Source organism: Cetorhinus maximus, chromosome 12 (genome assembly GCF_964194155.1).
Source record: "Cetorhinus maximus chromosome 12, sCetMax3.hap1.1, whole genome shotgun sequence".
Lineage (NCBI taxonomy): Eukaryota > Metazoa > Chordata > Chondrichthyes > Lamniformes > Cetorhinidae > Cetorhinus > Cetorhinus maximus.
Genome location: NC_135890.1, coordinates 7133265 through 7159479, shown reverse-complemented (window position 1 = coordinate 7159479; position 26215 = coordinate 7133265). Strand labels below are relative to the sequence as shown.

At 43.3% G+C, this 26215-nt stretch overlaps 1 protein-coding gene across 1 annotated transcript in view; it reads left to right on the top strand.

Annotated features, from left to right (window-relative positions):
• Positions 1–26215, top strand: part of prkcq (protein kinase C, theta) — a 115974-nt gene that overhangs the window by 64843 nt on the left and 24916 nt on the right. The window contains exons 10-12 of the mRNA XM_078552966.1: positions 3739–3893; positions 13054–13227; positions 22844–22935. Of these exons, the coding sequence (XP_078409092.1) occupies positions 3739–3893; positions 13054–13227; positions 22844–22935 (421 nt within the window). The remainder of the gene's footprint in view (positions 1–3738; positions 3894–13053; positions 13228–22843; positions 22936–26215) is intronic.

The window sequence follows — 26215 nt, the reverse complement described above, 5'->3', positions numbered from 1 at the left end:
TAAGGGTAAAATGGAAACTGAAGAACAAAGATCCCTCCAATTTTATTTGCTATGCACAGTGAGTTTTATTGATACACGAAATAGACAGGTAATAAAGGAGAGGATGACAAAACAGTGTTCGAGGAGGATAAGAATTAAGCAAGAAAGGAACAATTAAGAAGGCAAAGAGAAAGGGCAAAATGAAATTATCAAAGAATATAAAAAGAAATAGCATTCCACGGACATATAAACACCAAATGGAAAATGAATATAAAGATATACAGGCTAAACTCAGAGGGAATGATAATGAAAAGGCGGAATATTGATTTTTAAAATTCTTTCATAGCATGTGGGCATCGCTGGCTGGGCCAGCGTTTATTGCCCCTCCCTAATTGCCCTTGAGAAAGTGGTGGTGAGCTGCCTACTTGAGCTGCTGCAGTCCATGTGGTGTAGGTACACCCACAGTGCTATTAGGGAGGGAGTTCCAGGATTTTCCAGGATTGAATAATTGCTTTGCCTTGGTATTTCCCAGGGCCTGACAAGGTGGACATGATATCCTTTTTAATCTCTTCTAATGTTATGACATTTAAGATGGAAAGGAAGGAGACAGTTGATAAATTAGGCAAATATAAAAAGGATAAAACACCTGGCCTGAATGGATTGCATCCGCACATACTATAAGAAGTAAGGAAGCAATAGCAGACGCCCGTTTTTATATAGATATAGAAATTTCAATAGAAAAATGAATAATAACAAAGAACGCACAAACAGCTAATTTTATTCCTACATTTTAAAAAAACATATAAGAACATAAAAACTAGGAGCAGGAGTAGGCAATTCAGCCCCTCAAGCCTGCCCCACCATTCATTACGATCATGGCTGATCTCATTTCAGCCTCAACTCCAATTTCCCGCCCTCTCCCCATAACCTTTCAACCCGTTACTAATTTAAAATCTGTCTTATCTCCTCCTTAAATTTATTCAGCGTCCCGGCATCCACTGCACTCTGAGGTAGTGAATTCCACAGATTCACGACCCTTTGAGAAAAGTAATTCCTCCTCATCTCTGATTTAAATCTACCACCCCTTAGCCTAAAACTATGGCCTCTCCTTCTAGAATGCCCCACAAGGGGAAACATTCGCTCCATGTCTACTTTGTCTATCCCCCTTTAGCATCTTATATACCTCAATTAGATCTCCTCACATCCTTCTAAACTCTAGCGAGTATAGGCCTAAACTGCTCAATCTCTCCTCATAAGACAAGCCCCGCATCTCTGGAATCAATCTAGTGAACCTCCTCTGAACCGCCTCCAGTGCAACTACATCCTTCCTCAAGTAAGGGGACCAAAATTGTGCACAGTACTCCAGGTGAGGACTCACCAATGCCTTGTACAGTTGCAACAATGCTTCCTTGCTTTTATACTCTATTCCTTTACCGAGATAGTGGAAGTATAGAGCACTATAGACCATTTAGCTTCATGTCAGAAAATAAAGACCAGCAGAGACCTGAGGGCCCACAAAAAAAATCACTGGATTTAACAATAAATAGTAAGCTAAAGACATGGGGCCTGAAATTATACTGTACAATACTAGTAATGATCAATAATGTGTTCACCGGAAATCTCGTTTTCCTATTTTAGCGGAGGAGTTCATGCATTTAAACCTAATGCCTTAACCAATCCTCCAAAGCAATTGAGAGAATTCAAGAGAAACGTTGGCCAAAAAGAACAGTTGAGGGCGAGGAGTCTAGATGCAATAAAGGTGAAGCTTGATGAACGTGAGAGGGGAAAATGTTTACGTTGATGGGGTTAGAAGAAATGAAGCGGATGGAGGCTTGTGTGGAGTATAAAAAAGTGTGGACCAGATGGGCCGAATAGCCTGTTTCTGGGCTGCACATTCCATGAAATGTAGTGAACTTTAAATGAATGTGCCAGTGTTTGTCCACCAGCATCTTTCAAATAATCTCAGGCTCTAGGTACACAAGCGCACAATGATGAATTTGTTCATCTGCCAGTCCAAAATGTTTACTTCTTTTCGCTCGAGGGTCTCGCCAGCCCAAATCTTCAGGAAAATCCTCAAGCGAGCTGTGTTTGTAACTTGAGCACTTCAAAAGCTGTTGGGCGTCTCCCAGTGTAGCAAGCTCCTTTCAGGCTAGCTACAGCCTCAATGTCTTCAGGGTCCATCCTCCCCCCCACCCCCCTCAGAGACCACTGAGACTCACGTCTGATTTCATTTAGCGGGTTTCAGATACACATAACTTTCTCTAAATATACAAGTACTTGGCAGATTCATGTCTTCAAAAATCACAGACGACTTGAATGCTCATATTTTAAATTTGTCCTGAGGCAAGCAGCCCCCCCCCTTCATTCTAATGTCATCCTCCAATAGGCTGTGGTATAGTCTTCTGGCCACATCATGGTTCAACATCAATCAGTTACTGGAAAAGTCCAATACAACACTTTCCTCACAAGTGTGCATTCATAAGATTTACAGCATGGTGAACAGTTTCGTGCTCCTTTGATTAACATTAATTGTCAACCTGAAGATTACAAGGGAAAAAACAAGAGAGTGGCAACTCCTTGTTTTACTGGCTACATGTGCTCTCTTGCTCTCTTTCTCCCCCAAGTGGCCATTTCAGGAATAATGAATGAATTAACAAAATAAAGATTTACATTTACAGGCATTACAACATCTCTTAGAGAGCAATGTCTCAGTGTATAGTGACTAACTTTGAAATGGAATGACTGTCTTTTACGCAGGGTAAAGAAGCAGCCAGTTCATGCAAAGCAGGATCCCACAAATGAGATACCACAACATCAACAACAGCAACATCTGATATTTATATAGCACCTTTAACACAATAATGCATCCCAAGGTGCTTCACGAGGAGCATTTTAAACAAAATATGACACCAGGCCACAGAAGAGGATATTAGGCGTGTTGAAAGTTGGGGCAAAGCGGTAGGATTTAAGTAGTGCCTTAAAGGAGGAAAGTGAGGTCAATAGGTGGAGCGGTTTAGGGAGAGAATTCCAGAGCTCAGGGCCTGGACAACTGAAGGCACGGCCACCAATGATGAAGCGATTAAAATCGGGGTTGCTCAAGTGGTCAGAGTTAGAAGAGCACAGATATCTCTGTGGGTTGTGGGCCGGAGGAGATTACAGAGATAGGGAGGGGTGAGGCCATGGAGGGACTTGTCAACAAGAATGAGAATTTTACAATCTAGACCTTACTTGACTGGGAGTCAGTGTGGGTCAGCAAGCCACAGGGGTGATATGGAATGGCGCCAGTAAGAAGTGGGCAGCAGAGTTTTGAATGACTTCAAGTGTCTGTATTTGGTGTGAGCAGTTGAGGGAGGAATGTTGTTCAGAACTTCCTGTTCTTCAAATAGCACAAATAGCACCATGGGACAGAGTATTGGTATCATTTCACATCTGAAGGAAGGCATCTCAACAAGATAGCAGTTTATCAGTATTATACTGGAACTTCAGTCTGAACTATGATGTACTGCAACATAGGAACAACCGTAGGCCATTCAGCCCCTTGAGTCTGTTCCACCATCTAATCAGACCACGGTTAATCTGTCTTAATAATATCATGCTGTCTTTTGTCATAATGAGTTATATCTCAAGAAAAGTAATGGCCTTCTGTGATAGGGACCAGTTCTGTAACAGGGAAGGCAGTAACTGTTCTCAAACGTCTTCATAAAAATGCAAATTTAATTTCCATTCATGTCCCTGAGTTTCACACATTCCTGTCTCCAGATGTGCAAGGAATCACCTGGGAAACACCAGCTGAAGGGGAGGACTCATCGCCAGACTCTCCCACATATGAAGAACCCCCCAGAATTGACCAGCGCAGGTTCACAGTTGATGACTTCATCCTTCACAAAATGTTAGGAAAAGGTAGCTTTGGCAAGGTGAGAAAAAAGACAAATGCAAAATACTGAGGATGCTGGAAATCTGAAATCAAAACAACAGATGCTGGAGATACTCAGCAGGTCAGATAGCATCTGTGGAGAGAGTTAATGTTTGAGGTCAATGACTTTTCATCAGAAAAATACAAATGCACAGTTGGAGATGAATCTTTTTTTTGTCCTGAATTCTTTCATGAGAGATGTGGGTGTGACTGGCAAGGCTGTTTTTTTTATTAATTCACGGGATGTGGGCTTCATTGGCTGGGCCAGCATTTATTGCCCATCCCTAATTGCCCTTGAGAAGGTGGTGGTGAGCTGCCTTCTTGCACTGCTACACTCCATGTGGTGTAGGTACACCCACAGTGCTGTTAGGGAGGGAGTTCCAGGATTTTGACCCAGCAACAGTGAAGGAATGGAGATATATTTCCAAGTCAGGATGGTGAGAGACTTGGAGGGGAACTTCCAGGTGGTGGTGTTCCCATGTGTCTGCTGCCCTTGTCCTTCTAGATGGTAGCAGTGTTGGTTTGTAAGGTGCTATTTAAGGAGCCTTGGTAAATTCCTGCAGTGCATCTTGTAGATGGTACACACTGCTATTACTGTGCGTCGGTGGTGGAGGGAGGGAATGTTTGTGGATGCTTTGCAAATCAAGCAGGCTGCTTTGTCCTGGACGGTGTCAAGCTTCTTAAGTGCTTTGGGAGCTGCACTCATCCAGGCAAGTGGGGAGTATTCCATCACACTTGTGCCTTGTAGATGGTGGACAGGCTTTGGGGAGTCAGGAAGTGAGTTACTCACTGCACGATTCCTAGCCTCTGACCTGCTCTATTCACCACAGTGTTTATATGGCTAGTCCAGTTCAGATTATGGTCAATAGTAACCCCCAGGATGTTGATAATGAGGGATTCAGTGATGGTAATTCCATTGAACATCAAGGGGTGATGGTTAGATTCTCTCTTGTTGCAGATGGTCATTGCCTGACATTTGTGTGATATGAATGTTACTTGCCACTTGTCAGCCCAAGCCTGGATATTGTTCAGGTCTTGCTGCGTTTGGACATGGACTGCTTCAGTATTTGAGGAGTCGCAAATGGTGCTGAACATTGAGCAATCATCAGTGAACATCCCCACTTCTGACATTATGATGGAAGGAAGGTCATTGGCGAAGCAGCTGAAGATGGTTGGGCTGAGGACACGACCCTGAGGAACTCCTGCAGCGATGTCCTGAAGTTGAGATGACTGACCTCCAACAACCACAACCATCTTCCTTTATGCTAGGTATGACTCCAACCAGTGGAGAGTATTCCCCCCGATTCCCATTGACTCCAGTTTTACTAGGACTCCTTGATACCACACTTGGTCAAACGTGGCCTTGATGTCAAGGGCAGTCACTCTCACCTCACCTCGGGAGTTTACCTCTTTTGTCCATGTTTGAACCAAGGCTGTAATGAGGTCAGGAGCTGAGTGGCCCTGGTGGAACCAAAGCTGGGCAGCAGTGAGCAGGTTATTGCTAAGCAAGTGCCGCTTGATAGCACTATTGGTGACCCCTTCCACTCCCATAAGAGAATAAGATGCAGGAGCAGAAGTAGGCCATTCGGCCCATCAAGTCTGCTCCGCTATTCAATGAGATCATGGCTAATAATCCTCAACTCCACTTTCCTGCCTTTTCCCCATAACCCTTGATTCCCTTACAGATTAAAAATCTTGTCTATCTCAGCCTTGAATATATTTAACGACCTAGCCTCTATAGCCCTCTGCGGTAAAGAATTCCACAGATTAACTACTCTCTGAAAGAAGAAATTCATCCTCATCTCTGTTTTAAATGGGCACCCCCTTACTCTGAGATTATGTCCTCTGGTCCTGGACTCTCCCACAAGGGGAACCAACCTCTCAGCATCTACCCTGTCAAGCCCCCTAAGAATCTTATATGTTTCAATAAGGTCGCCTCTCATTCTTCTAAACTCCAATGAGTACAGGCCCAACCTATTCAACCTCTCCTCAAAAGAAAATCCCTCCATCCCCGGTGTCAACCTCGTGAATCTTCTCTGGACTGCCTCCAGTGCCAGTATATCTTTCCTTAGATAAGGGGACCAAAACTGTTCACAGTATTCTAGGTGTGGTCTAACTAGTGCCTTGTATGGTTTTAGCAAGACTCCCCTATTTTTATACTCCATTCCCTTTGAAATAAATGCCAATATTCCATTTGCCTTCCCTATTACCTGCTGAACTTGTATGTTAGCTTTTTGGGATTCGTGCACGAGGACTCCCAAATCCCTCTGTGCTGCAGCTTTCTGCAGTCTTTCTCCATTCAAATAATATTCAGCTCCTCTATTCTTCCTGCCAAAGTGCATAACCTCACATTTTCCCACGTTATATTCCATCTGCCACTTTTTTGCCCACTCTCTTAACCTGTCTATATCCCTCTGTAGACTCCTTGTGTCATCCTCACTACTTGCCTTCCCACCTATTTTTGTATCATCCGCAAATTTGGCACATTTCCAAATTCACTTCCCTCATCTAAGTCTTTAATATATATTGTAAATAATTGAGGCCCCAGCACTGATCCCTGTGACACTCTGCTAGTTACAGGTTGCCATCCCGCAAATGTCCCCTATCCCAACTCTCTGTCTTCTATTAGTTAGCCAATCCTCTATCCATGCCAATAATCTGCCCCAAACACCATGGTCTCTTATCTTAATAAGTAGCCTTACTTGTGTTACCTTCTCGAATGCCTTTTGGAAATCCAAATATATTACATCTGCTGGTTCCCCTTTATCTATCCTGCTTGTTACCTCCTCAAAAAATTCTAATAAATTTGTCAGGCATGATTTCCCCTTCATGAAGCCGTGCTGACTCTGCTGGATTAGATTATGTGTTTCTAAATGCTCTGCTATTACATCCTTCATAATAGACTGTAACATTTTCCCAATAACAGATGTTAAGCTAACTGGCCTACAGTTACCTGTTTTTTGGCTCCCTCCCTTTTGGAATAAGGGTGTCACATTGGCAGTTTTCCAATCCTCTGAGACTTTTCCAGAAGGATTCTTGGAAGATTACTACCAGTGCATCCATTATTTGTGTAGCTACTTCCTTTAATATCCTAGGATGCAACCCATCAGGTCCAGGGACTTATCGGCCTTTAGCCCCACTAGTTTCCCTAGTACTTTTTCTCTATTGATAGTTATTGTATTTATTTCCTCTTTTGCCCCTTGATTATTTAGTATTTGAATGTAATTAGTGTTTTCTACTGTGAAGACTGATGCAAAGTATTTACTCAACTCCTCTGCCATTTCCTGGTTCCCCATTATTATTTCCCCAGCCTCATTCTGTCAGGGGCCTATGTTCACTTTGTATATTTAAAGAAGCTCTTACTGTCCATTTTTATATTAGTTGCTAGTTTACCCTCAAAGTTTATTTTCTCCCTCTTTATTATTTTTTGGTCCTCTTTTGTTGGTTTTTTAAAACTTTCCCAATCCTCTGGCTTACCACTAATCTTTGCAATATTATATGTCTTTTCTTTTAATTTGATACTATCCTTAACTTCCTTGGTTAACAATGGTTGGTTTATCCCCTTCCTTGAATCCTTCTCCCTCACTGGGATGTAGCTTTGTTGTGAGAGTCATGAGCTATTTTCTTAAACATCTGCCATTATTCATCAACCATTTTTTTCTGCTAAACTCCTTTCCCAGTCCACTCCAGGCAACTCTGCCCTCATTCCTTTGTAGTCACCCATATTTAAGTTTAGCATAGTTGTTTCCGACCCAGAATTCTCACTCTCAAACAGGAATGATAAATTCTACCATATTATGGTCATTATTTCCTAGGGTATCTTTTACTCTGAGATCGTTTATTAAACCTGCCACGTTACACATTACCAAATACTTTACTGATGATCGAGAGTAGACTGATGGGGTGGTAACTGGCCGGGTTGGATTTGTCCTGCTTTTTGTGTACAGGACATACCTGGGCAATTTTCCACATTGCCGGTTAGATGCCAGTGTTGCAGCCTGGCTAGGGGTGCGGCAAGTTCTGGAGCACAAGTCTTCATTACTATTGCTGAAATATTATCAGGCCCCAGAGCCTTTGGAGTAATCAGTGCCTTCAGCCATTTCTTGATATCATGTGGAGTGAATCGAATTGACTGAAGACTGGCATCTGTGATGCTGGGGACCTCTGGAAGAGGCCGAGATGGATCATCTACTCGGCACTTCTGGCTGAAGATTGTTGCAAATGCTTCAGCCTTATCTTTTGCACTGATGTGCTGGGCTCCTCCATCATTGAGGATGGGGAAACTTGTGGAGTCTCCTCCCGCAGTGAGTTGTTTAATTGTCCACCACTATTCACGACTGGATGTGGCAGGACTGCAGAGCTTAGATCTGATCCGTTGGTTGTGGGATCGCTTAGCTCTGTCTATCACTTGCTGCTTATGCTGTTTGGCACGCAAGTAGTCCTGTGTTATAGCTTCACCAAATTGACAGCTCATTTTTAGGTATGCCTGGTACTGCTCCTGGCCTGCCCTCCTGCATTCTTCAATGAACCAGGGTTGATCCCCTGGCTTGATGGTAATGGTAGTTTGGGGGATATGCCAGGCCATGAGGTTACAGGTTGTGTTCGAGTACAATTCTGCTGCTGCTGATAGCCCATAGCACCTCATGGATGCCCAGTCTTGAGTTGCTAGATCTTTTCGAAACCTATCCCATGTAGCACGGTGGTAGTGCCACACAACACGATGGAGGATATCCTCAATGTAAAGATGGAATTTCATCTCCACAAGGACTGTGCGGTGGTCACTCCTACCAATACTGTCATGGATCTGCGGCAGGCAGGTTGGTGAGGACGAGATCAAATATGTTTTTCCCTCTTGTTGGTTCCCTCACCACCTGCCGCAGACCCAGTCTAGCAGCTATGTACTTTAGGACTTGGCCAACTCGGTCAGTAGTGCTGCTACTGAGCCACTCTTGGTGATGGACATTGAATTCCCCCACCCAGAGTACATTCTGCACCCTTGCCACCCTCAGTGCTTCCTGCAAGTTGTGTTCAACATGGAGGAGCACTGATTCATCAGCTGATAGAGGGTGGTACATGGTAATCAGCAAGAGGTTTCCTTGCCCATGTTTGACCTGATGCCATGAGACTTCATGGGGTCCAGAGTCAATGTTGAGGACTCCCAGGGCAACTCCCTCCCGACTGTATACCACTGAGCCGCCACCTCTTCTGGGTCTGTCCTGCCAGTGAGACAGGACATACCCAGGGATGATGATGGCGGTGTCTGGGACGTTATCTATCAGATATGATTCTGTGAGGATGACAATGTCAGGCTGTTGCTTGACTAGTTTGTAAGACAGCTCTCTCAATTTCGGCACTAGCCCCCAGATGTTAGTGAGGAGGACTTTGCAGAGTCGACAGGGCTGCGATTGTCGTTGTCGTTTCCGGTGTCTAGGTCGATGACGGTTAGTCCATCCAGTTTCATTCCTTTTTTGTGACTTTGTAGCAGTTTGTTACAACTGAGTGGCTTGCTCGGCCATTTCAGTGGGTATTTAAGAGTCAACCACATTGCTGTGGGTCTGGAGTCACATGTAGGCCAGACCAGGTAAGGATGGCAGATTTCCTTCCTTAAAGGACATTACAGTAGTAATTACCAGATGGATTTTTACAGCAATTGAGGATGGTTGTCATGGTCACCATCACTGAGACTAGCTTTACATTCCAGATTTATTGACTGAATTCAAATTCCACCAGCTGCCGTGGTGGGATTTGAACCCGTGACCCCAGACCGTTACCCTGGGCTTCTAGAATGGCAGCTTCTCACGCCGTATCGTCCCAAACCCATCGCGTTAATTATGCATTCCCGGCTAACAGGCGGTTTCGATGGCAGGCGGACTCCGATTTGTCCGCCACACCATCGCCTCGCTGCTTCACCACGCCAAGCGCCATATTTAAAATGCAGCCACGCGCACACCTCTCAATGCTTCCAGCCCAGGCCTGCTCCAAAGAAGACATGGCCCCGAAAAGCAAAAAGGCAGCAGCACCCCGATTTAATGACGCATCCCTCAGGCGCCTTTAAGACACTGTGGAGGCCCACTGCGGTGTCCTCTACCCCCTCTCTGGCCACAGGAGGGGCAGCAACACTACCACTCCGGCTTGGTAGGCGATGACAGTGGTGATCAGTGCCAATGCTGCACAGAAGAGGTTGGCCATCCAATGCAGATAGAGGATGAATGATCTCATCTGTGCAGCCAGGGTAAGGCAACCATCTCATCACTCTAAACTCACACACTAAAGCCCATCACACATTCACTGGCATCTCACTCACTGCCAGCTCAAGGGACATCACCACCCATTCTCACACACATCCTCACATCTCCATCTGGCCTCATCTCCCCCGGAGACTGCCTCCTCTGCCCTCACCATCTTGAGGCCAGTTGCACAGATTAACATGTGTCCCCACACCCCCCCTTCCCCAGTACAGCCCTCACCCTGCAGCCTCTTCCCTTGGCCGAGGCCACTTCTCCCCCTTCCCCAAGCAGTGTGGGGGGGATAAGTTCGGTGGGCTGGCCTTATAATGATATGCAGATGTATTACAATGAGATGCGGGTAAGGCAGCCCACCATCAACGGGCCGAGTGGACGATCGCAAACTGGTTTCACAACGTCGCAAAACTGATTTTTGGCCTTCTCGCCACATTGTCCGCTCACGCCACTGAGCATGCCCGATGCCAGACGATGGGCACGGACAATTCTGCCCCCTGAATCTCTGGTCCATTATTCTGGGCTCTGACGCAGGCTGCTCTATGGCTCCCCCCGGAGGCGGCAATCACTAAACTCAGCGAGAACTTCAACTTTCCCCCTCCAAATGCAGCATTTGAAAACCCTTTCGCAGTTACATCTCGTCCGATCAGTGGTAACATGGTTTTTAACGGATGAGATTCATAAAATTTGATGGAACAGTGGAACTGGCCCTAAAACAAAACTCTACAATTGCAGAGTTTTTTAAATTTGTTTTTTAAAGTGAAGCATTTTCAGAATATTTTAGCGTCTACCTTCACCCCCAATCTTTAATTGGTTCTGTATATAAAAAAAAAATTTTAAATGTTAGCTTTTTGGTTGCTGTTTCTGTGCCTGTGAAAATTCTTTAATGCGATCGACTGTTTGAACATCCTGATAACATCACTCTCGTTCCATGCTGGGAGTCCCCAGTAAAGAATGCTGCAATCAGTTGCTGTAGCATTGTCAAGAGATAGAGTTGACATTCTCACCAAAGCGACTGCTAGGTATCTCAACAAGACTTACTTTCAGGCCAGCAGCGAGCACCTTTGCTTCACTGCTGACTACAAACTTGAGGGCCCTTTTGTACACATGTGATTTATTTAATGAGCTTACAGTGGTCACAAAAAATGAAGTGAGCTTGCCCCATCCATCACCTTACCAGCAGGCATGTTATTCAGGACGGTTGGCTCAAAGGGTTTGCCTTGGGTGAGGTGGCATCACAGCTAAAGGTGAGAGGTAGCGATGGGCAAGAGAGAGAGAGAGATTACCCCCACCTGCCAGTCTCTGACAGAGGCCTCACTAATCCTTGTTTCCATTGCGGACTAGCCAAAAGGCACTGTTTGTTAGTGCAATAAGCAAAGCTTAGTCCCTGTAGTCTCCTGTATTCTGTCCACGTAGAACTCATTCTATCCACTACCATGCAAAATATTGAACATGAAGAAAAGAGGTAGAGTTTCCATGATAACCTGGGTGAAAGTTTTCAATTGAAACCCCATTGGAAGCCAGGTAATTTAGTCAATAGCTTTAAAATGGACATTTAGTCGAAATTTGTAACAATGCACCTAAGTGTCTTTCTGACGATCCCCTGTTGTCTACCCAAAGGCATTAACTCGCATTAATTAACTGGAGTTGTGCTTTTATTTAAAGAACAAATGTAGGCGGTGGGGGAACGGGGGTGGGGTGGGGGGGTGGGTGTGGGGCACAGTGGTAATGTCACTGAATTAGGACATGGGTTCAAATCCCACCACTGCAGCTAGTGGAATTTGAATTCGATTAATAAACCTGGAATATGAAGCTAGTCTCAGTAATGGTGACCATGAAACTATCATTGATGGTCATAAAAACCCATCTGGTTCACTAATGTCCTTTAGGGTAGGAAATCTGCCTCCTTACATGGTCTGGCCTACATGTGACTCCAGACCCACAGCAGCTCTTAACTGACCACTGAAGTGGCCCAGCAAGACACTCAGTTAAGGGCAATTAGGGTTGGGCAGCAAATGCTGGCCTTGCCAGTAATGCCCACATCCCATGAAAGAGTAAATTAAAAATTGTACAGTGTGATGCTAAAGCATGTGTTCCCTGGCAGGTTTCCAATGTGGAATGTCATGCTGGAGTGTGTGTTACTTTATGGTTTGATGCTACTAGTCGCTATTGGTGGAGTTGCTCTATGTAAATCCACATGGGTATAAAATATTCTAGGGAATAATGGTGTTTTTTTTTTGTTTGGTGTGTGTGTGAATTTAGTGGTTCTAATAACTTCACCTTTTTTTTAAAGAGTGTTTATCAGATATTGTTGGAACAGTGAATGGAAGAAATCTTCCCACTATATCCAGATGTACCGACAGCCACCACTAAACAGCAAAATATTCTGAAGTAAAAGCAGAAAATGCTGAAGCTGTACGATATGTCAAAGAGGTTAATATTTCAGCTTGAGCTCCTCCATTAGAGGAATTCTGATGAGCAGTTGTGCACACAATGTGGATCTCCCTCTCCTCTTCCAAATAATGCTAAACCTGGTCTCCATTTCTAGCATTTTCACTTTTTGTTTCAGATTTCCTGAATTTTCTTTGTTTTACATCACCCTTGTCTTCAGAAAATATCCACTTGGTAACAACACATGTACCAGTGCAATGCACAGAAATCCACATATTGTAAGGCCTCAGTTAAAGTGAACTAGGGCGATGTTAACAGTTTTATTATAACTCCCAGATCTGCTAAAGTAAAAGATGAGTAAAGCTTTAACTCTTGAACTCCCAGGACATAGTGGGACTGCATATCATGAAACTAAACATTCCCAGTCTATGATTTTTTTTTTCCAACCATTAATTGGATTCCATAAATAGGGATGGGCAATTTCCTATTGGTAACAGCTCCCCTCCTATTCCTTTCTGCTCCCCAATCCAGGTCTTCCTCGCAGAGCTAAAGGAGAAGAATCAGTTCTATGCCATTAAAGCCCTGAAAAAGGATGTGGTGTTGATGGACGATGATGTGGAATGCACCATGGTTGAGAAACGAGTTCTCTCTCTCGCCTGGGAGCATCCATTTCTCACTCATCTCTATTGTACATTCCAAACGAAGGTAAGATTTATCATGTTAAATCCTTTTTTTTTAAATTTTTGCAAATAGTTTGCCATTGTTGAATTGGGTTTCACCTATTTCGGGGAGTACGCAATGAACAGCAGCTGAATGGTCCTCCAGGCTGATTCAGTAATGTACTGTGCTCTGGAGTTTAACCTCCTTTTTTTTTGAAAGATATACTTTATTCATAAAATATCTGGAAAAACATTCCAAATCACCATCACAAAAGTACAATCAGATTCAACTTTTACACATGGATCACGAGGTGCATCAATACAATCAATGAATATTACAATCATTTCAATATGGTCATTACAGACAATCAGACAATGGTATTGGAGTTATCAACATGCATCATGTTGCACTCTGAGGTGCTTCAGTACAATTATAATACAATTAGTATTCAATGCCTACATTCATTGTGAGCCGTACAGCCCGAGGGGTCTATACGATTCCCGGCCCCTCGGTGCACTGTGGCAGAAAGGTCTTAGACAGCGACCTTTCCCCATTGCGCCTTTGCCGCAGCTGCCCCAAGCTTTAGTGCGTCCCTCAGCACGTAGTCCTGGACCTTGGAATGTGCCAGTCTGCAATACTCGGTCGGGGACAACTCTTTGCGCTGGAAGACCAAAAGTTTTGGGCAGACCAAAGAGCATCTTTCACCGAGTTGATGATCCTCCAGCTGCAGTTGATGTTTGTCTCGGTGTGTGTCCCTGGGAACAGCCCGTAGAGCACAGAGTCCTGTGTCACAGAACTGCTTGGGATGAACCTCGACAGAAACCACTGCATCTCTCTCCAGACCTTCTTTGCAAAGGCACAATCCACAAGGAGGTGAACAACGGTCTCGTCCCCACCACAGCCACCTCGAGGGCAACGTGCAGAGGGGGTGAGACCCCTGGCGTGTAGGAAGGATCTGACAGGGAGGGCCTTTCTCACCACCAGTCAAGCTACATCTTGGTGCTTGTTGGAATGTTCTGGCGAAGAGGCATTCTGCCAAATGACTTTGACAGTCTGCTCGGGGAACCATCCCACAGGATCCACCCTCTCCTTTTCCTGCAGGGCCTCTAAGACGTTACGTGCCAACCACTGCCTGATGAACTTGTGGTCAAAGGTGTTTCTCTGCATAAATTTTTCCACCAGGGACAGGTGGTACGGCACGGTCCAACTACTTGGAGCGTTCCCCGGCAGCGTGGCCAGACCCATCCTTCGCAACATCGGGGACAGGTAGAAGCTCAGCACGTAGTGACACTTGGTGTTTGCGTACCGAGGGTCTACGCACAGCTTGATGCAGCCACACACAAAGGTGGCCATCAGTATGAGGGCGATGTTGGGCACGTTTTTTCCCCCTTTATCTAGAGGCTTGTACATCGCGCCCCTGCGGACACGATCCATTTTCGACCTCCAGATAAAGCGAAAGATGGTTCAGGTGATCGCCATCGCACAGGAGTCTGGAATGGGCCAGATCTGGGCCACGTACAGCAACACCGAGAGTGCCTCACACCTGATGACCAGGTTCTTGCCCGCAATGGAGAGGGAGCGTCGGTCCCACATGCCCAGTTTTCTTTGCACCATAGACACTCGCTCCTTCTAGTTTCTATGCCCCAGTCCCTCCAAACCATATCCCCAGCACCTTCAGACCGTCAGCCCTGACGGTGAAGGAGACAAAGGATCGATCAGCCCAGTTCCCAAAGAACATGGCCTCGCTCTTCCCACGATTTACCTCGGCTCGGCGTTTAACCTCCTTTGACCGCCTCATGTTGTGGATTCCTAAGCCTGGCAAAGTTTGACTTTGCCTGGTAGAGGGGGGGTGGAGAATCAAAATCCATATTTCCCTGGCACTCTTCCTCATGGCTTGCTTAAGAACAGCCTTATGATAGGTTTAAGGGCCTGCTGCCTTCATCTGGCTGAAATTAGTAACGCGAATGATAAGAGCTAGAATATTATGAGAAAGTAACTGATAAAGTAGCTGATTCAAAAGCATTAAAAATAAGCAAATCAGGTAAGAGGGTGTTGATTATACTTGTTCAGTGCCATTAAATCAAGCGATTAAGTTATAGATAGTCTAGTGAGAAGGATGACATTTTAACATCATTACCTATACACAATGTCACTAGCAGGGCATCACTTCCTGAAAACATAACATCCTTTCTGTGCGAGAATAGACGTGTAAATTTAATCCGATGTGTTTTTACTTCCTGGGTATTTGTGGAGCTAGACATGTTGACCAATTCTGCTTTTGTCACACACTGAGCTCCTCTAGCCAGTTGCATATAGCTTATAAACTGTGAACCTGGAATGGTCTTTAAATTACATTTCAGTTTCATGCTGATTTTAACGGCATGTTTTGATGTACAATGAAAGAGAAATTGTGTCTCCTGAAAAAAACAAAATCAACCAACTTTCCTGGCAAAACATCTGTGTAAAGAAATTCTTTGGACATCTGCCCTAAACTTATCTTTCAACAATCCTTAGTTAGCACCCTCTTATCCTGATGCCCCAGAGTGTCAGAACGAATTGTCTTGAGTCTATTTTCTTTATCCCATTAAGTATCATACATCTCAATAAGTTCCAAGTGAAGCATTTAATCTTGAGGCCAAAGAGTCCTGTTTAATCTATTCATGTTAAGGAGGAATGCCAATTGTAACGAATTTCTCCTTTCTCTAAGGGGAAAGCCATTAATTTGATTTATTCAAAATACTTTGCACACAATGCAACTGGTCCAGCTGTGGACCCTGATAGGGCAATGAGCATTCCATGTTTAATGCCCATGAGTTAACATGATATAACGTCACTAGGTACATTGTTGTGTAAAAGCAGGTGTTTAACCAAACAATATAGACACTATCCTAATACATACTATTAACTTATCCTTGTATCCTTATCCTATCCTTCACCATGTATCTGGCAATGTCCTCATCCTTATACATGCTGATAATGGATCCTATTCGGCAGAGCATAGTGAACTGAGAAGAATATTGGACATGGACAGGGTTCAAAGCAGGTAATATCTCATTGATTGCCGTTTACAGCCCACCCAATATGCAGTGTTGTTGGCTTCCATAGAACTGAATGTTGGGTGAATGCTATCGTGGGCAGAAAAAGTGATTGCACCTGTTTTGCATCTTTGGCCAAGTCCAATTTTACTCCCACTGAGTGCAAAGTAGCGCAGTGCTGTGTCCACATGGCTAACTCCACAATGACTGTGCAATGCTGTCCATGTGGGAATGCTGAACAGAGTCAGGGTCGGAGGTACCCAATCTGAGGGACTCCCCACCTGGCACCTTTGCCCACCCCCCAAGCAGCCAGTTGAAGGCTGGAATATTTGTCCTGCCAGTGACACTGAAAACACACGACAGCAGAAATCGAGGAAATACCTTAAAAAGTTGGAATGCGTGAATGGCAAAAAAATAGTAGCAAGTATCAAGTCTAAATGGAATGTTACAATCAGTAGACGTACACTTGAGTTTGGATAATGGTGTTTCTCATTCTTTGAAGTCTTTCCCACCAATAAACAATTGAGCAGTTGGTCTCCATTTTGTGGAGGCTATAATATTCTGTAGCAGATAATTGCATTAAATGCTGGGGTCCCAGAGGAGAAGCACTATTGAAACAGACCTCCTTATACTATACGTGCTTTCTCGTCAATTAATTCCTGCTCCTGTAAGTTAGAAACTAGAGATCCGTGATCAATCGGCAGGAGGTAGGAAATCAAGTTCCATGTATTTAATTTCAAGTAGAGACGCCATGCCATCTGATAAGACCCACAAAAATGTGTGCCTCCAACTCTGTCAGGTCATGGAGTGCCCCCACTTTATTCTTCAGGCTACCAATGACAGCTGTCAGACTGCCTATCAGCCACTGGTGACTCTTTACTAAAGTAGAAGGGCCCAAAATTAGTCTAAGGATACATGGGCTCTTCCAGTAATTACACTCTTGGCCTGAGGGCTCATCTAATTTTGTGGGATTTAACACGGCAGCTGGATCTGTAGCTTTGGTCATTCTGAAACTCCAGAGTGAATCAATAGTTGTCGACAGAAATGAAGACAAAGGAACCGACATCCCACATAAACAAGTTAGATTCCTGAATAATTCACACTCCCAGACACAATTTAATCGACAATTCACCAACGTAGTTCAAAGGCCAAAGTGATAATGGCAAATGTTCACTCAATGAGATGAAGTGTTCCTCAGAGAAACATTCAAGTGGAACCATTTTGTAATAAAATAAAACTATTTACTTGTATTAATGTTATTACAATGATAAATAATACAAAACCTTTATTAGTCAAACTACCGTGGTGAATCAGGCAAGGGAACACTGCCACCTAGCGTTTACATTTCCTCTCTTCCTGCAGCACTTTGATATGATCCTTCTGTGCACTATATTTGCACTATTGTTAACAATTTTAAATAATCTCCCACAAAAAGAATGGTACCTCCTGATGTCTACCCAACCTTGCCTGTGAATAAATCAACTGTCTCTCCACTTATATAGATAGATTTGTTTGCAGCTAAGCACAAATCCAATGTAAGGATGATTTTCCCTGCCTGGATTCACCATATGTTATTGATTAGTTTTATATTTTACGCTTTATTGACAAAAGAAGCAAAGCTTTATACCAGAATATACCTGTATAGCGGCCTAGGCAAAATTTAACTAGCACGGAGCAATGCAATGTTTTACATGAATCCAGTGAACACAAGGAATGTTTACATCGAGAATAATGAATTGCATGTTCATGATTATATAGGGAACATTAGATGTCAGGGAGTGATTACATAAAGAATTTTAAATACCAAAGAAGTAAGCATGCAGGGATTACTGGAAGGTTAGCATTGAGAATAATGGATACTTGGGGCGAATTTGTGAAGAATAAGAGATATCTAACAGTAATTAGAAAACATTTGTTTGTTCAACACAGACTTGCAAAGTGTTCACATCTTCCAGGATATCTGCCATTGTATTTTTGACAATTGTTCACTATTGCTAAATATATATATGCAGTCTGCCCTGTGTGTACTGAAAGGTGTCTGCTAAACTAGAAGTTCATTATATACAGGAATACCAGTTCATTCAGTTAGCATTCATTGTAATCACTTGTCCTTTTTGCTGTGCCATGGCATTTCTCGGTCCGCTGTTACTTACGCGCTGTTCATTTCTTCTTATTTCCTTGCACTAAATAAGCAGGGGGTATTCACACAGTTTGAAAGAGAGACAATTGGAGGAGGTAATCAGGGAAGAATCAGAGATGACGCATTTAAGGAAAGAAATAAAACCTATAGATGCAGAGAGAGAGAGAGGAGATTTAAATTCAGAGCCAGCTCAGCATGATGGATCTGGTTAAATCTCTACCCTATGTAACTATCCTGTTGGGCTGTCCCTGATTTAAGAATCAACAATAATTTGCATTTATATCACTCCTTTATGAAGTTAAGTTAAATGTTCCAAGCTGCTTTGCAGAGCAGAAACAGATGTGCAATAGTAATGGAAGAGTTAGAAAAGATAACCAGAAAAGAGATTGAAAGCTGAAAGATGTTGCGGAGATAGTGTGGAACACGGTTGTGCAGAGATTTGTAAGGAGGGACAAAGATTTTGAGTTTTGTACATTTGAGATGTAGAATCAAGTAGAGGTCAGTGAGGACATAAGTGACCGGCAAGTAAATAATACCATGGGGTGGATTGGGAACAGTGGAGTTTTGGATGAGTGGGATGTTGTCTAGGATGGAAACAAAGTCTGGAGGTAACTAAAGGGTTTTAGCAGCAGTACGTGTGAGGTACAGGGAAAGCAGATCTGAAAATTGAAAAGCAGATCTTCATTAATATTATTCCTGCTGAGTTTTTGGCACAACTCGCAAAAACAAACATACTGGCATTGAAGAATGTTAAAGGTTTACAAAGTCATGCAAAGTTGCAGATTTGCTCAACAGATGTAGAATTTACACAGAATAACATGCCGTGCAATTGGGAGCATGAGGATTTGGGGAATCATTAAAAACTTGTAGGTGGCTATTGGTGACGATGTTAGAAGTGCCACTAAGTGTGTCTGAAAACATATACAGCAAGGAATCTATCAGAAGTGCTTGTTTTGCTATGTAACGGTTTAAATGATAGAATAAAATCTGATGTTTGATCAGGCCAAAGCACTTCACTTTCATTCTTTACTTGAGGGACACATACGGAAGAGATTTGGTGAAAAGATAAATGAGCAGTTTCATTATTCAGAAATGAAACTTTGTACATTGACTTTACAGGAACTCTCATTTATTTCTTAACTTTCTCATCATGACATGTGCTTGTATCATCTACTGTCAGTACGTGGCAATTATTGGGCGTCATATGACTCCTAAATCAAATGTATTATTAATTGCTTTTAGTTTTTTAATCATTCATGAAATGTAGGTGTCACTGGAAAGGCTAATGTTTATTGCCAATAACATTTTTAGCATTTTAACATAATTAACATAATTTCCTACAACATGTATTGTACATAAACCTCCAAACTGCAAAACAAAGCCACTCTGTTGAAACAACTTTGGGGGAGTAACATGAGACCAATGCAATGACTGAAAACCTGAGGCGTGTCATCCAGTGAGATTTTAGGAACTCCCTTTCCAGCATTCTCTCACCTTAGTGCCTGAAAAGAGCATTGAAAAATATTTTAATTGATTTGATTGGTTTCTTCTCTCATTGTCGTATGGTCAAATGGTCCTTGTGATTGGTCATTTCCACAAATGTGAGTAACTTATCATTAGCAGCCCTTGAGCACATTTTTCCATTTGCATTGTCATGTTCCTGACTTGTTCAGTTGTAACTTATTGCTGCTTCCTGAATAAGAATTATTAAGCAATCACAGGAAAGTTGTCACATGACAAGTATGATGCTCAATGACACAACATTTGCCTTAGGTGTGACAGGCCAAACACACATAGAACATCTGTTTTTATTAGCAAGATGTCTAGAGCAACCAATGGGCTTTATAGTTGTCAAGTGAAACCAGGGCAAAAGAATTTTTCCCTGCAAAGGTGGTGATAGGTCTTGTTTTAGATGCAGAATTCCAGGAAGTTTGCTTTATTCATTCACAGGATAAAGGGGAACCAGAAGATGTGGTGTACTTGGATTTCCAAAAGGCATTCAATAAGGTGTCACATGAAAGGTTTACTACACAATGGTATTGGGGGTAACATAAAAGCATGGATAAAGATAAAAGCAAAATAATGCAGATGCTGGAAATCTGAAACAAAAACAGAAATTGCTGGAAAAACTCAGCAGGTCTAGCAGCATCTGTGGAGAGAGAAACAGAGTTAATATTTTGGGCCCGTGTGACTCTTCTTCAGAGCTCTGAAGAAGGGTCATACAGACTCAAAACGTTAACTCTGATCCTCTCTCCACAGATGCTGCTAGACCTGCTGAGTTTTTCCAGCATTTTCTGTTTTTGTTAGCATGGATAAAGGATTGGTTAGCTAACAGGAAGCAGTGAGTTAGGATAAATGGGTTATTTTTGGGTTGGCAAGCTATAACTAGTGCCAGAAGGATCAGTGCTGGAGCCACAACTATTTACAACCCATTTTTGAGACTTGGATGAAGGGTCTGAGTGTATGACAGCTACATTTGCTGATGACACAAAGATAGGTAGGATGGCAAGTTGTGAAGAGGGCGTAAAGGGCTAGATTTTTAACCTCGAGGCGGATAGCAGGAGTTGGGAAAATTCCCGGCTTGGCCGCCTGCCTCTGGAGAAGGTGCCAGGAAAGACTGGATTTTCATTCAGGTGGGGGGGGGGGGGGTGGGGTGGTGGCTGCAGTCATGCTGGCCGATCCAGGAAAGAGTTCAGAGGCAGCCACAGAGGCTACCAGGTGCCGAGGCAGACCGTTTAAAAGGCCCGCCTTGGTGCTGTGGGACTTTGTCCCGTTTATAATGAGAAAAGTAAAACTATCTGGCCTCCACCCCTTACATCCACTCACCCACCCCCAACTAACCCAAAGCACTCCCCATGCCCCTTACATGGCACTTGGTGTCCCTCCCACCCAGCCTCTGTGGTCTCCCATGCCCTCCCCCCATGCCAACCAAGGACATTCCATGCCCATTCACCGACTATACACTGTATAGCACCAATGAACCCTGTAGTGAGAATAGGACATGTAAAAAAAGCTTTAGAAAAACAGTCATTCATTGATAACTTTCCTCTTTCTTAAAAAAAAATCCTTTTTACTATAGGCCAATAAAAGTGTCAATCCTACAGACCCTTTAAATTATTAAAAGCTGAAATTTCAAGCGCTTGAAACCTTTTTATCTTGTGTAATTAGCATTGTGCAATTGACAGAAGAGATCAGAGAGCCAGAACTGTCAGTCAAGCAATACTTTCCCTGGGACAGATATTTCAGTACTTTAATGGATGTCTGGGCTCTCGGCCAAGAATACATAACATTGCCCATCGCCTAACTGACCTGATGAAGATGGTGGTGAGCTGCCTTTTTGACAACTGAGCAGCTTCCTAGGCCTTTTCAGAGGAATGGTAAGAGTCAACCGCATTGCTATGGGCCTGGGGTTACATGTAGGTCAAATCATATAAGGATGGCAGATTTCCTTCCCTAAAGGATGTCAGTGAACCAATTGAGTTTTTATGTCTATCTGGTAGTTTCATGGTCATTGTTACTGACAATAGCTTTTTATTCCAGATTTATTTAAATTAACTAAATTTAAATTTCCCCACTGCCATGTTAGAATTGGAACTCAAGCCTGCAAATTCTTAGTCCAGCCCCCTGGATTTCTAGTCCAATAATATAACCACTATGCAATTATAGCCAATAATCCAACATTGAATAAAGGAATAATGATGTATGTCCAAGGCAGAATGGTGAGTGTGAAGGCGCTGGAGTTTCATTGCTTCCCTTGTCTTTCTCGGTGAAATAAGTCACAGGGAAGGGAGGTGCTGTTAAGTGACTTTGGTGAATTGCTGTAAGGCAAACTGTGATTGAAAGCACTGTTATAATTGTGAAATGGGTGGGTATTGAGTCCTGCAAAGGCACCAATCAAGTCTGTCCTGGAGAATGTCAAGCTTCTTGAATGTTGGTGCAGGCTTGCACCTATTCAGGCAAATAGTGCATATTCCATCCCAATCCTGAGTTGAGCTTTGTAGACTTGAAGGGGCTTTGAGATGTACACAGGTGAGCCACTTGTCATGGACTACCCAACCTCTGCTTTGTTCTAGTAGCTCTTCAGTGGCCCAGTTAAGCTTCTAATCAATGGGGAACTGCAGCATGTTGATGGTGGGCAGACTTTGGATTTAATTTTAACTCACTCAAAGCTCATTCATTTAGAGTTAAGTCGGACCCTTGGTGAAAGTGATGGCATTTAAGGTGTGGGCTTTATACTGCAACTGAAGTGATTCTGGTTGATACACAACTTCTTCAGCATGACTGATTTGGCCAACTCTAATTGTCAAAATGAGATTAGATATTGAGCTTGTTCAAATCTGGGTTGACTTCCATTTGATGACATAACTTGGGTGACTGGCATTGAAGAGCTACTTGGGTGCAATTTGTAACACCTTCATATCCGAGCGCCTTGTATTGTTCATGTGCAGAACTATATGTTGATCTTCCCTATTCCTGCTTGCTACAGGAGAACCTGTTTTTTGTAATGGAATACCTGAATGGCGGTGACCTAATGTTTCACATTCAGAATTGCCAAAAGTTTGATGCACCAAGAGCAACGTAAGTGGACTTCTTTATTCTGAAGCTTTGTTTAACTATGTAGGTGTCAACTTGACAGCATTTACCAGACCCGGAACATACAGCATTGCCATAACGTTACAATGGAAAATGCTGGGTAAGAAAAGGGTGACAAATGAAAGCTTAACAAAAGAAAATACCAAATATGGTCTGCATCTTACCACACACCTTCAAAAACTCTCAAAAGTTGAAAGAACATAAGATCTGTTTCCACCCAACAAAGATTGTCCTTATCTTGATGCCTAAAAAAGAAGTGATAAGACTGGGTAAAACTCTTTGGCTAAGGATTTCTTTGTGCGGCTGTGAACAGATCAAAAGAGTTAGAAATATGATTTAATGTTCATTGAAACTTTTAAGCCTTTCAGATGCATCAAAGGCTTTTTCTCTTCTTGTGCTGTCGTTTATTTTGTGCTCCAGGCACTGTATTTGACCTGTTGAATGTCAAACCATCTTTTCTCCATCATTAACAATAATAAGAAAATCAACAGTCGCTGCCTCTTGGGAACATGTAGAATGTTTCCATTTATAAAATTGTCCTTAAGACAAAATTTTCCTTCTGGGGCTGGGAGGAGGGTTGATGAAACTGAGTGGCGCAGTGGGAATAAGCCTTGCCTTTCCACCCCCGTGACCTAGATTCAAACTCAGCCCAGCATGTTAGGTGAGGCCTCAGTTCTTTTTGTGTTTGATGGCCTTATATAGTAAGGAGCGTAGGAACAGGGGGAGGCCACTTATCCCCTTGAACCTGTTCCACCATTCAGTGAATTCAGGGCTGACACATGTGATGTGTTTAGAGACCGTGAGGCGGCTGGAATAATGTTACACTGATCCTGACGGAGGTGCTGGGGCTCAAGTTTGAGGGACTTTGCTGGGTCAGAATAGAGGGATATGTGCTCCTTGTCTAACCTGACTATGCCCAACCCGTGCAGTTTTACATTGGGTTCCAGAAATAGACATCCTTCTATTTCCCGGTATTCATATCTTTCACCTTAATGAGCACAAAATCAAGACCAATAAATGAATGATCTTATTTGGATTTCTGCTTTTCAGTGTTGCTTGAAGTAAAGTGCCTATTGAAAGGTTCTGTAAAGAGGCAGGGTCCATATCATGCTGAAGGGAAGGTTGGATGCTTCTACCAAAGAGCCAGCACAGACATAATGGGCCAAATGGCCTCTTTCTGTGCTGTATTGTCCTACGAAGTTACACCGGAACACGGCCTGTTTTTGGATCAGCGCAACAGCCCATTTCACCTTTTCTCTTTCTCGTTCCCCAGGGCCAACACGGCCTCCCCTCAGTGCTCTCCCTGCCTGGCATCGGGCATTCCTAAAGTCAGGAATTTGTGGTGGGGTATCAGGAACCCGTGGTCAGCTGCAACATTTCAGAGCTGTGAGACACCTGTACTCATTGTTAGTTCAATCTGGGTTGGAGTGGCGCTGGACAGTCTTCATCTTAACATGTTTGTGCAAAATTCTTCTATGTGCTATTTTAATCTGTGGGTTCTGAATTCTTTGTTAGCTTATTTTCTGTAATTGCAACAAAAAAAAAACTCCAAAACTATCTGCTACTTTTGGGGCAAAATGAGAACTTTGGTGAATTTTAAAAGTTAAGTGAATCAGCATGTGCCCTTTAGGCTAGAGTTTCTGTGAAATGCATTTCAAAGCTGCAAGGCATTGCAGTGTATATGTGTTCTTTATTTTATGAGTCCTCATTAGAATAATGGGCTCCTGCTATGACTCATAACTCAGTTCATTTAACAATTGGTAGGGAGCAAGGTGGCATAGTGTACTAAAGCCTCCGAGTACTGTGTGATGGAGTGGTACAGTGAAGGATTGGACCCATGGTCAGCCACAGGCACAAAGCTCTCAATTCTAATGCAAACCAGTACTTTATTTGGCTTCCTTTACTGCCGCTCGGCATTGTGCTGGCAGTGTCATCTGTTGCGATCCCTGCAGAGACTGGTAACTTTTAAAAGGAAATTTGAATTCCCAGTTATTGACTGAAAAGAGCACACAACAAGACTTCGTGTTTTAAAGGGAAGAACTTCTACTATCAAAAGAAAAGGCTCTGTTAGCACTAAGTCTTGTAAGCACTTGCACTTGAAATCAAAATTCTGAATAGAACTGCCCCCATTCTACTTTTAATTTCAACTGAGAATTCCCATTTTACATTACAGTTCCTCGAGTGTCAATTCACTCGTCCTGGAACCAAACCAAAATGTGTGTCTCATCTCCCAGGAATTCACTCCGATTCTCCGTAGTTTCCCAGTCTGGCACTTACTCACTCCGGAACTCACTCTCTCTCTCTCTCTGTGTGTGTGAGGAGGATTGCACTGCCGACCTCTTCCACCAGCTTCACTATGCAGATCTGGCAGTCTTTAAACTTTCATAAGTTTGGAGTTTTTATTCTGGGCATGGCCTCCACTCGCCTCCTTGCTCAGTGTCCCACAGAGACACTCCCCTGGTTTCTGCTGCTCCTGTCCCCAGCTTCTGGCAGACTCTCTGTCTCTGCCTGTTTCAAGCTGCTCCAGCCACGGTCTGCCCACTCACAGATAGCTCCCAGGCTATACTGCCTCTCAAACTGCCCAAACACAGTGGAGATATAGAGCAGAATTTTATGCACCCGACTCAATCACGCACACCCACCAAGGGTAAAATTCAGGCCATAGTAAACAAAAGAACCTTCGCCTCTCAACCCATCTCCATGGCAATATGATGCATATGGCCTGTCTCCAGCTAGAGATGCAGATTACTTATCTTTAACTCTAAACCTCACCTTTGATCTGAAAAGTATTTGGATACTTTAAAACCTTCCCTTCTTTACTAGTGGCCTTCAAACATTCCCTGATCTGGGGAAATTACATGAATAATATAAACCCTCACAGATGGACTGTCTCCTCAAGAGATAATTAACGAGGCACCCAAAACCTCACATCATGGGTTTCACTAACATAACATGTGCCTCCCTTTGATGTGTAATTATCCCAAGCCTGTACCAGCCCTGAACACCTGGCATTCTTTCACTTATCATACACCAGCTTTACTATGCAGATCTGGCAGTCTTTAAACTTTCATAACTTTGGGCATTTCATTCCAAACTACGGCTCCTTAGGCAGCAACTTCCAAACCTACGATCACTACCATCTAGAAGGACAAGGACAGCAGATAGATGGGAACACCACCACCTGGAAGTTCCCCCCCCCCAAGTCACTCACCATTCTGACTTGGAAATATATCGGCCGTTCCTTTACTGTCACTGGGTCAAAATC